General features: G+C 43.0%; 2 protein-coding genes and 1 pseudogene across 2 annotated transcripts in view; 1 reads left to right on the top strand and 2 right to left on the bottom strand.

The window, feature by feature from the left end:
- Positions 1 to 15,525, bottom strand: part of LOC135393353 (caspase-3-like) — an 85,389-nt gene that overhangs the window by 28,138 nt on the left and 41,726 nt on the right. The gene's annotated exons all lie outside the window — the stretch shown is intronic.
- Positions 5,382 to 5,922, bottom strand: LOC135379161 (uncharacterized protein K02A2.6-like; annotated as a pseudogene).
- LOC135379160 (uncharacterized) lies at positions 12,649 to 13,125 on the top strand. The gene is made up of 3 exons (XM_064612406.1): positions 12,649 to 12,783; positions 12,951 to 13,007; positions 13,093 to 13,125. The coding sequence occupies exons 1-3, from the start codon at positions 12,649 to 12,651 to the stop codon at positions 13,123 to 13,125; spliced, it is 225 nt and encodes a 74-aa protein (XP_064468476.1).

The raw sequence follows: 15,525 nt of genomic DNA, 5'->3' as shown, positions 1-15,525 counted from the left end.
TTCCACTTTTTTCAGGCGGTGCGTGCGAGGTTACATACAAGTAGGGGCATGCACACTGGCATCCCAGCCATGCGATGTTACCTTCACACCTGGGTCGACTTCTTTGGCAATTTTTCTGTCTGGGCTGACTTCTTTCATAATTTTTTCAGGCGGCGCAGTATAGCCGGTTTACACGCAAGTACGGGCATGCACACTGACAACACCAGGGCCGAATTCATTCACATTTTTTTTTTCGCTACAACAATTACGCGGTGGTCGGTTTACGCACAAGTAGGAACATGCACACCGGCAAACCCACCAAGCGTTGGTGCCGTCACACCTGGGCCGACTTCACTCGCGATTTTCACCCTGGGCCGACTTCGTTCGCAATTTTTGCAGGTGGTGCGTGAGTGGTTTACATGCAAGTATAGCTTTACAAAGGATAGCCATACACAAAAGTACAAGATTAAATATGTTAAAGCGAATAGTGCCAGGAATTATGTTGTAACTCTGCGTAAAGAAGAAAACCCCCAACCAAAAACATGAAACGGAAGAAACACAATACACATAATAAAGAATACGGGAAGCTAAGTTATAAATAAAGAATATGGGAATTGAATATTCGAACACGACACAATTAATCATTTTCTTACCACGTGAATAGCGCACATGCAATGAAATAACCAGAACCATCAACAGCTAATAGAGAGCCAAAACAATGCATCATCGAACACGTAAACAAGAGGTACACAAACGTAAAATAGTTTAAAACAATCTATCAAAACGATAAACATGCACGGACTTAACACTGAATAGCAGAGAAACACTCTAAACGGCGCATCTGCCAACGTGTAAACAACAGACACATGCAGGAAAATAATATCGAAACAAACTATCAAACAACAAACATCACAAATTTAATAAATTGAAATGGAAGTAATCTATCTTTTGAACTATCATAAAATCATCCTTGCGACCTAATGTAGTAGAACAATATACAATTTTCGTCCTACTCAGTCACTATAAACATTACCTCGACAGAGGTATCCAACACACGCAGTACAGCCAAGCTTTACACAATACAGCCAATCTTTGCTACTTGAGCCCGGTTGGGTCACTCTTTCTCTCCCTCTATACAGCCCAAAGCGAGGAAACCGAACGTCCTTTGTCAATGTATGGGGTGGGGAACTCTGTCTCTCTCTCTTTCACATTCTTTCATCCAAAACGGAAATATTCTTAGGACTGGAGTACAGAGGCGAATTTTTTTATTGATCAACTATCGCAAATAGACGTCAGAATTATTCGATTCTCAAGGACACAATAATAATTCTATAAAAAAACAACAATGGCACACCAAAAAAATCTGAACAGATTTCCGTGTCAATGCAAACTGGTTTTAGAGAAATATTATCTAAGCAAACGAGAAGTATTAACGCTGGAAACAACACTCAATCAAAACGGGAAACGTTGCATTTAATGTATTTCAAATCAGACACAACTCTCATGCATACATTATTCTCAAATAACAAAATATAAATCGAGAGAAAGTCAAGTTTATTCAATGATAGAAACAGTACTCATTCGAAAATGAATGAGTACTTAATTACATAATTTTTTATGATAACTTTGCAACAGTAATTTCTACACGCAGAAGCCACAAACAAAACTCATCTGAAATGCAAATTATTGTAAAAGGTTTCTACAGCGGAAATCAACGTACACAACTCAAAAATACATTCCCAACTAGTAGAATATTTTTATTAACATCAAACGAGTGACCATCTGAAACAAAGTCAAAAGCAGTAATTAATTTAGGCAAACATTTTTCGTAACCACGCAGCGCAAATATACATCACAGAAACACGTCTTTTTCATTCAGGACCCACTAGTTGAAACGAAGTGAGATTGGGAAGCCGCTAGCCATAAAGTTCCCGTACACTTTCATTACGGTTACGCAGCAGGGGCAAGGGGAACCCAACAATGGTCACGATATGATCACACAACATGGTACACGATAACTGAAAGCCATAAACTGACTCATGCAAGTCAAGTTAGGGATGGAGGGTCTCTAGCGCTGTCTTGTACGTAGAATCATTGAAAGCACACGTTTTTTTCTTACACATTGCATCGCTTTGTAAATCAATTTTCATAATTCTCACGGCAGGTTCATATTAATAACATTCTAAACCAGATAATATTTTTTAAACAATAAAATGAGCATAGATATGCTTTTAATGAAGTGTAGACGTGCACTTGAAAACAGAAGAGACATTTACTCTACATTGAAAGATGGACATATTTTGTGCTCCATACCATAAGTTATGGGAAGTTGCGATAAAAAACTGCTTCGAAAAGGAAGAGCCGCAAAACGCTTCCATTATCGCTGCCTTTTAATACGTCCTAGACATGGTCGTATTCGGAGATATGGTACAAATTACAGAACTGAAGGTGCAAGAATTTATATGCCGAATCTACAATACTGATAAAAATATCTCCACATCAACGTCGGAAGGGCCACTAGGATTGATGGTGGAGTTTTTGAGGTTTGCTAACGAAGAACTGAAATACACTAGACCAGATGTAATTGTAATAATTGCAATGGGCATTGCATTAATCAAGAAAGCAATCAGATCAAATTATCACACAAGCAGTGTATATCGCGCGATTCATTACGGATTTGTTGAAATTACACCTAACGGTTGAAATGTAAAATACAAAAAATATATTATCACGTGATATGTTGCACTACAGCGTCTACCAGAATTGTTTTCTTATACCAGTTCTTGCAATGATGTCGAATGAACAGAAGTTCAATATTGTCGAGCAAGGTCTGATGTATCATCACTTATTGAAACTCAACAAACATATTAATTGTGGTGGACCACAGGACGATTTTCATCTAATACTCTCTTGTACGCCATTCAAGAATCTTCACACACAGAAAGGAAACATCAATAAGAGACTGTGCAAGTTCAGTGCAACAAAGTGCAAGTTGTTGAAGCAATACAAACACGGCGACAACATATCGCCCGCGTTAATCCACGCTGGATTCAAGCGCCCAATAATCAGAATAAACTATTTGATGTCTTCGGAATTCATCAATCAAGACAACAACTTCAGAGTTTGGAATAGAACTGTAATTTATGGAAATAAACAAGTGTATAGCTGAAACAATAAATGTAATATTCGTCATCAATGTAATATATTCTACACATCGCAACGAAAACAGCTTATTAGTATGGCTAGATTGAAGATTGCTAAGGAGACGTTTATTCCACACTATGTACAAGGATCCTCGCATGGAATCAGCGCTGGCAATCAAAGAGATTTTACACGACCACACTCTGTACAACCCCGACATCAGAAGGATAGGATTGTAGAAGGGGAATCGCTAATTGAAATTTAAGGCATGTTGCATTAATCTTTGTTTACAAAAGAGGATCACTGATATTTTGCGAAAGCTTATTTTATGAATTAAATTGCACAGTGTATATATTTCTCAACGATTGGACAGTATATGTTGAAAGGAATCTAATATCAAATGACGCGATGCAAGTGATGGACAAGCATGACGTGCAGGCGGAGTCGAAAATTCTAATAATCGTAACACAGGTCACAGACTTGCAATCAGATTTTGGGAGAACCGAATCGCACAACTGTCATCAGAAATGTTTAACCACTATATAATGAGCACTATGCATAAACACACTGGAAGATATGTAATTGTAATAAGTAAATATTACTTTTGCAAACTTAAACAAAGCAGCACAGATAACACATAAACACAGATCCAATTCACAGAATGTACCTGGGGTTTTCATTAACCATACTGAAAAACTATGAGTCTATTCATTATGTCATGGGATACGAGGCACTACAAATGGAAAGGGCATACTTTAATTTTACATTTAAATTTACATTTTTTTAAAGATATAGATTAAAAAGCTGTCTATATAGTCATACATTGTATACAAGATATTTGTTTTTACATTAATTGCTAAAATTTAGCAGATCACATTCCAGAGCAGTGGAGACTATCACACATCAGTAAGTGTTTGATTAAAATTTGAACGGCTGCCGCAATTTACGAACTGAGTTGTAGAAAGTGTAATTTCACAATACGCAAGCTTTAGCTGGCTCACTTTGACATGTGAAGGTTTTAAGAACTCTTTCATGATGACAGATAATTTAATCGAATGGATTGATATTTTCTATATACACTATAATGTAATGTGAATTCTCTATGTCGCGGATATTAAAAGTTACGAATATTTTTCGAACGAAGTTGAACGATCGAACGATGCAACATGACTCTAAATTTCAATTAGCGATTCTTCTTCTACAATTCTATCCTTCTGATGTCGGGGTTGTATAGAGTGGGGTCGTGTAAAATCTCTTTGAGTGCCAGCGCTGATTCCATGCGAGGATCCTTGTACATAATGTGGAATAAACGTCTCCTTAGCAATCTTCAATCTAGCCATACTAATAAGCGATGCGATGTGTTAGACTAACGTGCGACTAATTGGTTGCGATGTGTAGAATACATTACATTGATGACGAATATTACATTTATTATTTCAGTTATAGACTTGTTTATTTCGATAAATTACAGTTCTGTTCCAAACTATGAAGTTGTTGTCTTTATTGGTGAATTCCGAAGCATCAAATAGTTCATTCTGATTATTGGCGCTTGAATCTGTAGTAGCCGGGCAGGGAGACACACTGCAAGCTAGGTGGAAACTTGTTTAATGTGATAGACAACGGCACGCATGCCGATATATACAGATACGCCGTACAGCGTATGTGACGTCATGTCGATAGGCCTCCTATCGGCTACTAAATTCATTCCCTTTTATTTTGTTTCAAAGCCATAACGTTCGGGTTGCCTTCGTGTTCTCGACCTTCGTCGTAGTTGCGGTACCAGAGCGATGTTTTCCGTGGTGACTTCATCTTCAGCAGACACAGGCGTTACCAAAGGGGTCCCTGTTCGGTCTTCTACCTGAGACTGGACTACAGAAGCCGGGTCATGCGGTTGCGCTGTACTGGTCTCCTCTGGAATCCAGATCGTTCTGGGGGCAGGAATAGCACATGCGTGTGAAGTAAGGTCATCCACATGGACAAACCGCTGTTGGCTTTGAGCTCGGACTATGCATGTGGACAAGCTGACGCGCCGCACGACAGTGCCTTCCAACCATCTTTGATCACCCGGTCTGGTCCCTCTTACTAAACGCTATCCCCTACTTCAAACTCCCTCCACGAAGTTCCGTTGGGGTGGCTTCGCCGTTGTGTAATACCTCCTTCCATCCGCTTTGCTTTCGGGGTACAAGATGCTCAGTCTCGTGCGTGGCTTCCAGGATAGAAAAAGTTCGGCTGGCGTCTTACCAGTTGTTGAACACGGTGTGTTACGGTATGCGAAGAGGAACTGATGGAATCGTCCGAGTCACTCCTGTGCTCTCCTCATACCGAAGCTGGCGTACGAGACTTCGTTTGACTGTCGGGACGAGTCTTTCCGCTGCTCCATTTGAGGCTGGGTGGTACGGCGGTGTCCTCGTGTGCTGCACAGCGTTCGTTCTGAGGAAACTTGAAAATTCGTCGGACACAAATTGGGGACCATTATCCGTCACAATTTTCTCCGGAAGTCTGAAAGCTGCAAAAACCGTGCGTAGTGTTTCCACAGTGTTTGCCGCTGTGGTTGGCCTCATGTATTGCACATCCACCCACTTGGAGTAGGCGTCAACAGGAACCGAAAAACCATTCGTTCTTGTAGTACGCAAAGTTCAAATGAATCCTGTGCCAACGTCTGGTTAGCCAACCCCACGATGAAGACGGTATTTTAGGTGCTGCGTTCTTAGTAAGCTGGCAGGTCGAATAGCCTTTTACGGCTTCCTCAACGCACGTGGATAACTTAGGCCACCAGACGTGGCTCCTCGATAACATTATCATGCGTGTCACGCCCGGGTGTCCTTCGTGCAAAAGTTGCAATGCTTCCGCTTGTAGTGCTTTTGGGATGACATCTCTGTTTCCCCACGTGGCGTAACCGCAGTCCACCGACAGTTCATCTTTCTGCACAAAAAATGGTGCCATGCTGTCTTCCGACAATTTCGCAGGCCAACCATTCAAACAAAAAAGAACCTGAGACAAGACCGCATCCCTTTACGTTTCTTCCCGTATCTTGTCTGCTGATAACGGTGCTGCGTGCACTGCCGAAAAGAACTGCACATAGTCACTTTTGTCTCCGTCGTTAGGAAGGGGCAATCTTGATAACTCGTCAGCGTTTGCCACTTGCTCTCCTTTTCTGTAGACCCACTTGTAACGATAAGCAAGCAGCATTAGCATCCACCGTTGCATTCTCGCAGCTGCCATTTGAGGAATTGGCTTTGTTTGGCCAAGAACCCTGCTAGGGGAAGATGATCGGAATAAATTGTAAACTCTCGCCCATACAAATACTTGTGGAACCGTTTTACCCCGAATACAACTGCTAGCGTTTCTTTTTCGATGCGGGCGTAACCGCTTTCGGCTTTACTCAGCGTGCGTGACCAGCTTATTGCGTGAAGCATACGCAATTGGCTTTTCTTCGCCGTTGATGACATGAAATAAAACAGCTCGTACCCCATAAGGGGACGCATCGCACACTAGTCCTGGCGGCTTCCTTGGGCCGTAGAACGTTAGCACACTGTCCTGTGTAAGCAATTTCTTGTTTTCTTCGAATGCCATTTCTGCTTGCGCAGACCAGTTTCATTTTTTATCTTTCTGGAGCAACTCCTACAAGGGCTTCAACTTCGAGGACATGTTTGACATCAACTTTGAATAAAAAGTTAAACATTCCCAAGTAAGCCTTTAGCTCACTCACGTTTCGTGGTGAAGATGCTTCCTTTATGGCCTGTACCTTTTCAGGGCACATGTGGACGCCTTGTTCATCTATTATGTGGCCCAGATATTTGACAGACTTCAAGAAAAACCTGCATTTTCCTTGCCTTACGTTTACGCCGTACTCCATGAACCGCTGCAGGACTGCCTCCACTCGGACCCGGCATTCGGCATAGGTCGCTCCCGTGATGAGAATATCGTCGAGGTAGCAGACCACCCCATGTAGTCCCTTCAGAAGCTCGTCCATAATCACTTGGAACACTGCAGGTGCACTCGAAATTCCGTATGGCATTCGGACTGATATGCTGCGGAGAGATCAAGAACGGTAAACACCTTCCCGCCAGCCAAAACAATGAAGAAGTCCTCGACCGTGGGCAAGGGGTAATGATCACTCTTGATGCACGGGTTCACAGCCACTTTATAGTCTCCGCAAAGTCGCACTTTGTGGCCTCGCTTCTGTACGGCTACTATCGGTGTGGCCCAGTCGCCCCGCGTGACTGCCACAAGGACGTCATCAGCTAGCAGGTCCCTTAGTTCTTCTCTAACTGGCTCACGAATGGCATACGGTACAGGTCGTGCCTTGGGAAATACCTGTAAGCTGCCCCGCAACGCATCGTCGAGAAACTGTCCGAACTCGCATTTCGCAGGCATGTGCTCCAGCGCGACTGCAAAAACTGCAACGGACTCCCCTTCCCCTTGGTAGCGCCGGTTAAATTTGAAGCGCTCCGCAATGACTTGACTTGTAGGCCCGTAGCGGTCGCTCAGTACCTTCACCAAATCTTTGAATGACTTCTCTTCCGGCTTTGACGGTAGAAGCAAATCTTTGAGCGTCTTGTACGCTTTCTTCCCTATGGCAGTGATGAAGGCTGACTTCTTAAGTTCTTCGTCTTGCACGTTGGCTACCTTGCAATAGTGCCCAAATCTTGCCACGTGCGACGTCCTCATCTCCTTCGTCAATGAAGGCGTCAAATTCCCACATCTTAGCCATACCAGCCGACTCCAGCGTCCGTTGGTTCCGGGATCCGCTTCCCTAACCATCGTAGTCTCGTCTTTGGAGACAGGGAGCCTGTCCAGTTTGGTGAAGCATCAGCGAAGAACTGAGCTCATGCTTTATTGTTCGAGCGGACCGCATCAGCTGTCCTCGTCGTCGCCACAGTAGCCCCCCAACGAAAGTGACTTCGTCACTCCGAGAGACTCTTTTGGCTTGCCGGACTGGAGTGCTCGCGTAGGAGTGGGTGTGATGTGGGAGAAGTGCTCACACAGGTCCTCTACGTATTCCGAGGGATTAATGGCAGTTGAGGAAGTGGGCTCGAAGAACTGGGCCGGAAGGGCAAGGCTGGATACTGTGGCGAAGACGCGGACAGCATCAGCTGTCGTCGTCTTCGCCGCACGTTTCACCATCTTCGTCGCCATTTGTAGTAGCCGGGCAGGGAGACACACTGCAAGCTAGGTGGAAACTTGTTTAATGCGATAGGCAAAGACACGCATGCCGATATATACAGATATGCCGTGCAGCGTATCTGACATCATGGCGGTAGGCCTCCTATCGGCTACGACAGAATCCAGCGTTGATTAACGCAGGCGATATGTTGTCGCCGTGTTTGTATTGCTTCAATAACTTACACTTTGTTGCGCTGAACTTGCACAGTCTCTTGAATGGCGCACAAGAGAGTATTAGATGAAAATCGTCCACAAATGAAAACCACAATTGATCTCTTTGTTAAGTTTCAATAAGTGTTGATACATCAGACCTTGCACGACAATATTGAACATCTGTTCATTCGACATCATTGCAAGAACTGGTAGAAGAAAATAATTTTGTAGACGCTGTATTAGAAGTTCTAATACAGCGTCTACAAAATTATTTTCTTCTACCAGTTGAAATATAAAATCAGGTGATATGTTCTCATTTAGAACATATCACCTGATTTTATATTTTTGATGTATTTTCCATTTCAACCGTTAGGTGTAATTTCGACAAATCCGTAATGAATCGCGCGATATAGACTACTTGTATATGATAATTTGATCTGATTGCTTTCTTGATTAATGCAATTCCCATTGCAATGATTACAATTGCATCTGGTCTGGTGTATTTTAATTATTCGTTAGCAAACGTCAAAAACTCCACTATCAATCCTAGCGGCCCTTCCGATGTTGACGTACAAATATTTTTATAAGTATTGTAGATTCGGGATACAAGTACTTGCACCTTCAATTCCGTAATTTGAACCATATCTCCGAATACGACCATGTCTAAGAGATATTGAAATGCTGTGATAACAATCATTTCGCTGCTCTTCTTTTTTTTTTTTTTTCGAAGCAGCTTTTTATCATGTCCTCCCATGACCCACGGTAGCGAGTACAAAATCCGTCCATCTCTTCAATGTAGAGCAAATGTCTATTCTGTTTTCGAGTGTGCCTCTACACTTAATTAAAAGCAAATCTATGCTCATTTTATTGTTTAAAAATTCATTATCTGGTTTACAATGTTATTAATATGAACCTACCGTGAGAATTATGGAAATGGATTTACAAAGCGATGCAATGTGTAAGGAAAAAACGTGTGCTTTCAATGATTCTACGTACAAGACACCGCCAGAGGACCTCCTTCCCTTACTTGACTTGTGGGAGTCAGTTTATGGCTTTCAATTATCGTGTACCATGTTGTGTGACCATATCGTGACCATTGTTGGATTCCCCTACTCCCTGCGGGCGTAACCTTAATGAAAGTGTACGGGAACTTTATGGCTAGCGGCTTCCCTCTCTCACTTCCTTTCCACTAGTGGGTCCTAAATGAAAATAACGTGTTTCTGTGATGTATATTTGCGCTGCGTGGTTACGAAAAATTTTTGTCTAAATTAATTACTGCTTTTGACTTTGTTTCAGATGATCACTCGATTAATAAAAATATTCTAATAGTTGGGAATGTATTTTTGAGCTATGTGCGTTGATTTCCGTTGTAGAAAGCTTTTACGATAGTTTGCATTTCAGATGAGTTGTTTGTTTGTGGCTTCTGTGTGTAGAAGTTACTGTTGCAAAGTTATAAAAAATTATGTAATTAAATACTCATTTGTTTTCGAATGAGTATTGTTTCCATCATTGAAACTTGACTTTCACTTGATTGATATTTTGTGAGTTGAGAATAATGTATGCATGGTAGTTGTGTCTGATCTGTAATACATTAAATGCAAAGTTTCTCCTTTTGATTGAGTATTGTTTCCATCGTTAAGATTTCTCGTTTGCTTAGATAATGTTTCTCTAGAACCAGTTTGCACTGACATGGAAATCTGTTCTTAGATTTTTTTGGCGTGCTATTGTTTGTTTTTGATAGAATTCCTATTGTGTTCTTGAGAATCGAATAATTCTAACGTCTACTTGCGATAGTTGATCAATAAAAAGTTTCGCCTCTGTACACCAGTCCTAATAATATTTCGGTTTTGGATGAAAGAATGTGAAAGAGAGACAGAGAGAGAGTTCCCCTCCCCATAGATTGACAGAGGACGTTCGGTTTCCTCGCTTTGGACTGTATAGAGGGAGAGAGAGAGTGACCCCACCGGGCTCGTAGCAAACATTGGCTGTACTGTGTAAAGCTTGGCTGTACTGCGTGTGTTGGAAACCTCTGTCAAGGTAATGGTTATAGTGCCTGAGTAGGACGAAAATTGAAATTGTATATTGTTCGACTAGATTAGATCGCAAGCATGATTTTATGATAGTTCAAAAGATAGATTACTTCCATTTCAATTTATTAAATTTGTAATGTTTGTTGTTTGATAGTTTGTTTCGATATTATTTTCCTGCATGTGTCTGTTGTTCACACGTTGGCAGATGCGCCATTTAGAGTGTTTCTCAGCTATTCAGTGTCAAGTCCGTGCATGTTTATCGTTTTGATAGATTGTTTTAAATTATTTTACCATTGTGTACCTCTTGTTTACGTGTTCGATGATGCATTGTTTTGGCTCTCTATTAGCTCTTGATCGTGTTTTTCATTATTTCCTTGCATGTATCTATTATTTATGGGTGGATTATGCGCCGTTCAGAGTGTTTCTCTGCTATTCAGCTTTACCTCTTTGCTAGTCGCTGTATAAAATCGTCATGTTTCTCATTTTGATAGATGGTTTTTTCAATTATTTTCCTGTACGTATCTCTTGTTGTGATGATGCATGGGTTTGACTCTCTATTAGCTGTTGATCGTGTTCCTCGTTATTTCGTTGCATGTGCGCTATTCACGTAATAAGAAAATGATTAATTGTGTCGTGTTGGAATATCCAATTACCTTTCTATATTCTTTATTATGTGTACTGTGTTTTTTCCGTTTCATGTTTTTGGTTGGATTTTTTCTTCTTTACGCAGAGTTACAACATAATTCCTGGCACTATTGGCTTTAATATATTTAATCTTGTACTTTTGTGTATGGCTATCCTTTGTAAAGCTATACTTGCATGTAAACCACTCACGCACCACCTGAAAAAATTGTGAACGAAGTCGGCCCAGGTGTGACGGCACCAACGTTTGGTAGGGTTGCCGGTGTGTATGTTCCTACGTGTATGTAAACCCACCACCTCGTAACTGTTGTAGCGGGAAAGAAATGTGAATGAATTCGGCCCAGGTGTTGTCAGTGTGCATGCCCCTACTCGCGTGTAAACCGCCTACCGCACCACCTGAAAAAAATATCAAAGAAGTCAGCCCAGGCAGAAAAATTGCCAAAGAAGTCGACCCAGGTGTGACGGTATCATCGCCTGGCTGGGATGCCAGAGTGCATGTCCCTACTTGTGTGTAAACCTCTCACGCACCGCCTGAAAAAATTGCGAACGAAGTCGGCCCAGGTGGAAAAATTGTCAAAGAAGTCGGCCCATGTGAAAAAAATACAGAACGATAAGGGCACGCGCAGCCCTCCGGCTGGCCGGTATGCACTCGGACAGCTCCTCACCGCGTGTACCTACTTGCATGTAAACCACTCACGCATCACCTGAAAACTTGCGAACGAAGTCGCCCATGGTGAAAAATGTGAATAAATTCGGCCCAGGTGTTGTCAGTGTGCATGCCCCTACTTACATGTAAACAACTCACACACCACCTGAAAAAAATGCGAACAAAGTTGGCCCAGGCGGAAAAATCGCCAGAGAAGTTGGGCCAGGGTGAAAACTATACGACGATAAGAGCACGCACGGTAAGCTCCCGGACAGCCCCTCACCCGCGCAGCACCCACCGCGCGCTGGAAAAAAATTCGTGAGAGAAGTCGGCACAGGTTGAAAAATGCCCGATGCCAACTCTACCGATCACTTCGTATGAATATGATTAATTGTGCCATGTTGATATTTTATCTGTTGTGCTTAAAGTTACTTACATCTATCAGAACTTAAAAGTAAAACTTCCCTATGGTGCTCAGATATAATAATGTGAGACATTTTATAATACAGCTTTTAATATTGATTGTAATCGTATTGATTAAAAATATCTTCTTTGATTAAATGTGCTATCCCTATGTAGTTCTGATTAATTGAAAACTGGTGTGATTACCGCTAATAAAGAATATTGTGTGTGATAAAATAAAATGGAACCCGAGAAAGGGACAGAGGAGGGACGACACGACACGTTCTCGATCTCATGTGTGATGTGTGATACCCCTTCAATGCTATTGCATCATACCTGTAATAATTAGAACTTTTTGTTACGTGTATCGCATTGTGTTTCTTCTGCATCAGATTTTTGGCTAGGTTTTTCTTCTTCACACAGAGTCACAACGAAGTCGAAGTCATAACAGAGTCATAACGAAGTCATAACGAAGAGTCATAAGCCAAGATGCCGAAGCTACCGCACGACGAGTGCGGGAGCTGCGCTAACAGGTTTGTCGGGAAGCAGCAATTCTTGGAATGTTGTGGATGTAATTGTGCATTTCACTGCAAGTGCATCAACGTGGGCCTAACCGAGTATAAAGTGGGAAAAGCACCTTCAAATGGACGGGGTGTTCGAAGCGTCGTCAATATTTGACTAAGCCTACTGCCGAGGGGGAGGATTCAGAACTTCCCGCTTTTACAGCAGCGGGTTCATCAGCAGCTACTATGTCGGAGAAGATTCCTGATAAGGTTAAACGCATGCTTCAGGTACTGATTGCTGAAATCAAATTTCTGAGAGCTGAGAACCGGGAGTTGCGTTCTGAAGTACGTGATCTACGAAACGTGTTTGAGGGCAGGCAGTCATTCCGGCCTAAAAGTGTAGTACCTATTACTTACGCTGGGGCTACAGTTTCGATGCCAGCGACAGGTGTGGGTGCTGTGAGTAAACCAGTTGGTCATCAGTTACACAAGGATTCTGTGGTGAACGTCGAGCGTGATTCGCGAAACATGATATATCGAGGATTGCATGGTGCTGCTTCTGGTAGCCCAACAGAAACCGACGACGTGGTTGCGGGTGGATTTAGGCTCGTAAGGCCACGGCGCCGACAGAAAACTTGTGTCGGTAGCGCTGAATCTTCTAGGAACGCCGCTGTTCCACGCGTAACCGCCCCACGAGCACTCTTCGTGCCAAGGCTTGCGCCTTCTACGTCTGTCAGCGACATAACGTCGCTCTTGGAGCCTATTGTACATAAACAAAATACAGAAGCCGACACTGAAGGTTTTTGTTTAAGTTTAATTTGTACAAGTTTTCGCGTGGAGGTCCACGCTTCCTCAGGTACAAAGTGAAGTGGTGACACACATAAGTATATATAGTATAGACACTGCTGTACAAAGAAAGGGAAAAGGAAAGGAGATATGGTGCCACATGTCTGTGTACAATGAATAGCTGGGCAGACGGATAAGTGACCTCTAACCGTTTAAGAACACTAAAAGGTGTTGTTGTGAACAAAAAGGCTCGCCAACCCAGTTTCGCGGAAGGGGGGTCAGGAGTATGGGAAACGAGTGGCCCAGAATGGACAAAAGGGAAGGTTACGGATTATCTAACGGAGTACCAGACGATGACTGAAAGTGGGGATAGCAAAATTAAATTTACCTGTATAGCATATATATTATATTTACCTGCATAGCAAAATTAAATTTACCTGTAACTATTCAAGGTCATCCATCAACTTCCTTGATGTGACAGTGTCATGTAAATCTGGTAGGCTGACCACTGAACTATACAAGAAACCAACGGACAAGCGCCAGTATCTCCACTATGAAAGCTATCATCCCAATCACCAGAAAAGGACTATTCCATATGGTCAGTTCTTGCGCCTGAAACGAATCTGCTCAGATCAGACTGATTTTGTAAAACATGCTCAGCAAATGGTATCTGATTTCGAAAAAAGAAATTACCCATTTGAACTCATCCATGACTCGTTTGCCAAATCATCTAGCCTATCCAGGGAGTCCTTATTCACCCCGAAACGTAAAGAGGACTTAAGTAATGTAGTTTTATCCACCACATATCATAAATCACTTGTCAATACCAATTCCATTCTTAGACGCCACCTCAATATATTACATGCTGACGAGCAATTAAAGGAAATTTTTCCCACTCCCCCACTAGTAGCATTCCGTAGATCGAAAAATTTGCGCGACATCCTCACGTCATCATGCATGATGAAGCGCTCGCCGGGTTGTTATCCCTGTGGTAGTACACGGTGCCAGACCTGTAAATTTATCGCGCCGTCCACCATTGCCCGTAGCACTTTGGGTGACTTCTGTTTGAAAGTTCGTCATTCACTCCACTGTAATTCACCCAATATTTGTTACTTGATATTCTGCAGCAAGTGCAATTCACAATACATCGGTGAAACCTCCAACACAATGAGAAAAAGATTTTATGGCCACAAATTTGATATCCTAAATGCCCGCCAAACTCCTGTCGCCATTCACTTCAATCAACCTAATCACGATTTTGAAACTGATTTGAAAATTATATTGCTAGAATCTGGGTTCCGCACCGACATTAAACGTAAGAATAGAGAGTCCTACTTAATTTCGCAATTCAAGTGTCTCACACCAAATGGTCTGAATCTTAGTCCTGGCTCGTTATATCCGCTTATGTAAATTTAGTAGCTATTGTGGAAACCCGGTGTTTCCACAACCTCGGGGCGTCAGTCCGTCCGTTCCGTCGCCAAGGAAGACACAGCAAACGAAAAGGGTTCAAACAACAAACAAGGTTTATTCCATACCGCTCGCACAGAAAACACCCGGCAGCCGCCGACGCTCCTTCAGTCACTCCCCCCGTATCTCCTATCGCCGCGCTTTTATCTCCTGGCGCGGGCACGCCCCCCTACTCCGTCTGCCGCACAGTTTTGCCATCTGGTGGCCTGTGATACAATCGGACCTCACACTCCCCCACCCCAAAATGTCCATCACGTCTACAAGTCCTCGTCATCGGCGAAGTCCAGGAGGACGTCTTCGACCTGAGGGACTGGGTGGGCCGGAGGTTGGTCCCTCAGTAGTTCCGGTTGCAGCCTCCGTATGGTGTCCAGAGCCGCTGACAAGTCGTTGTACCGGGGCTGGGAGGCCGTCTGGACCCTAGTCCGATGAAGTGTGCCCCGGCGGTGGGTCCGTCGATGGATTTCCGGTACCCGACACACCGGGCACAGGAGGCGCCTTTCTTCTTCTGATAGCGGGAGGGGTGGATCATTTAGGTGGCGGTCAGTGAGCAGCAGCCCTCGGAAGGGCGGAGGAGCCCTCGTGGGGTCATCTGAGCGTAGAGGCCGAGGTT

Source organism: Ornithodoros turicata, chromosome 1 (assembly GCF_037126465.1).
Source record: "Ornithodoros turicata isolate Travis chromosome 1, ASM3712646v1, whole genome shotgun sequence".
Lineage (NCBI taxonomy): Eukaryota > Metazoa > Arthropoda > Arachnida > Ixodida > Argasidae > Ornithodoros > Ornithodoros turicata.
The sequence above is the reverse complement of the archived record's forward strand: the minus strand, read 5'-3'. Positions and strand labels throughout refer to the sequence as shown.

Coding starts and splice junctions, on each gene's coding strand:
- LOC135379160 (XM_064612406.1), top strand. CDS start 12,649: ATGCCGAAGCTACCGCACGACGAGTGCGGGAGCTGCGCTAACAGGTTT. Junction 12,784..12,950: donor TGGGCCTAACCGAGTATAAA/GTGGGAAAAGCA, acceptor CGCATGCTTCAG/GTACTGATTGCTGAAATCAA. Junction 13,008..13,092: donor ACCGGGAGTTGCGTTCTGAA/GTACGTGATCTA, acceptor CTGGGGCTACAG/TTTCGATGCCAGCGACAGGT.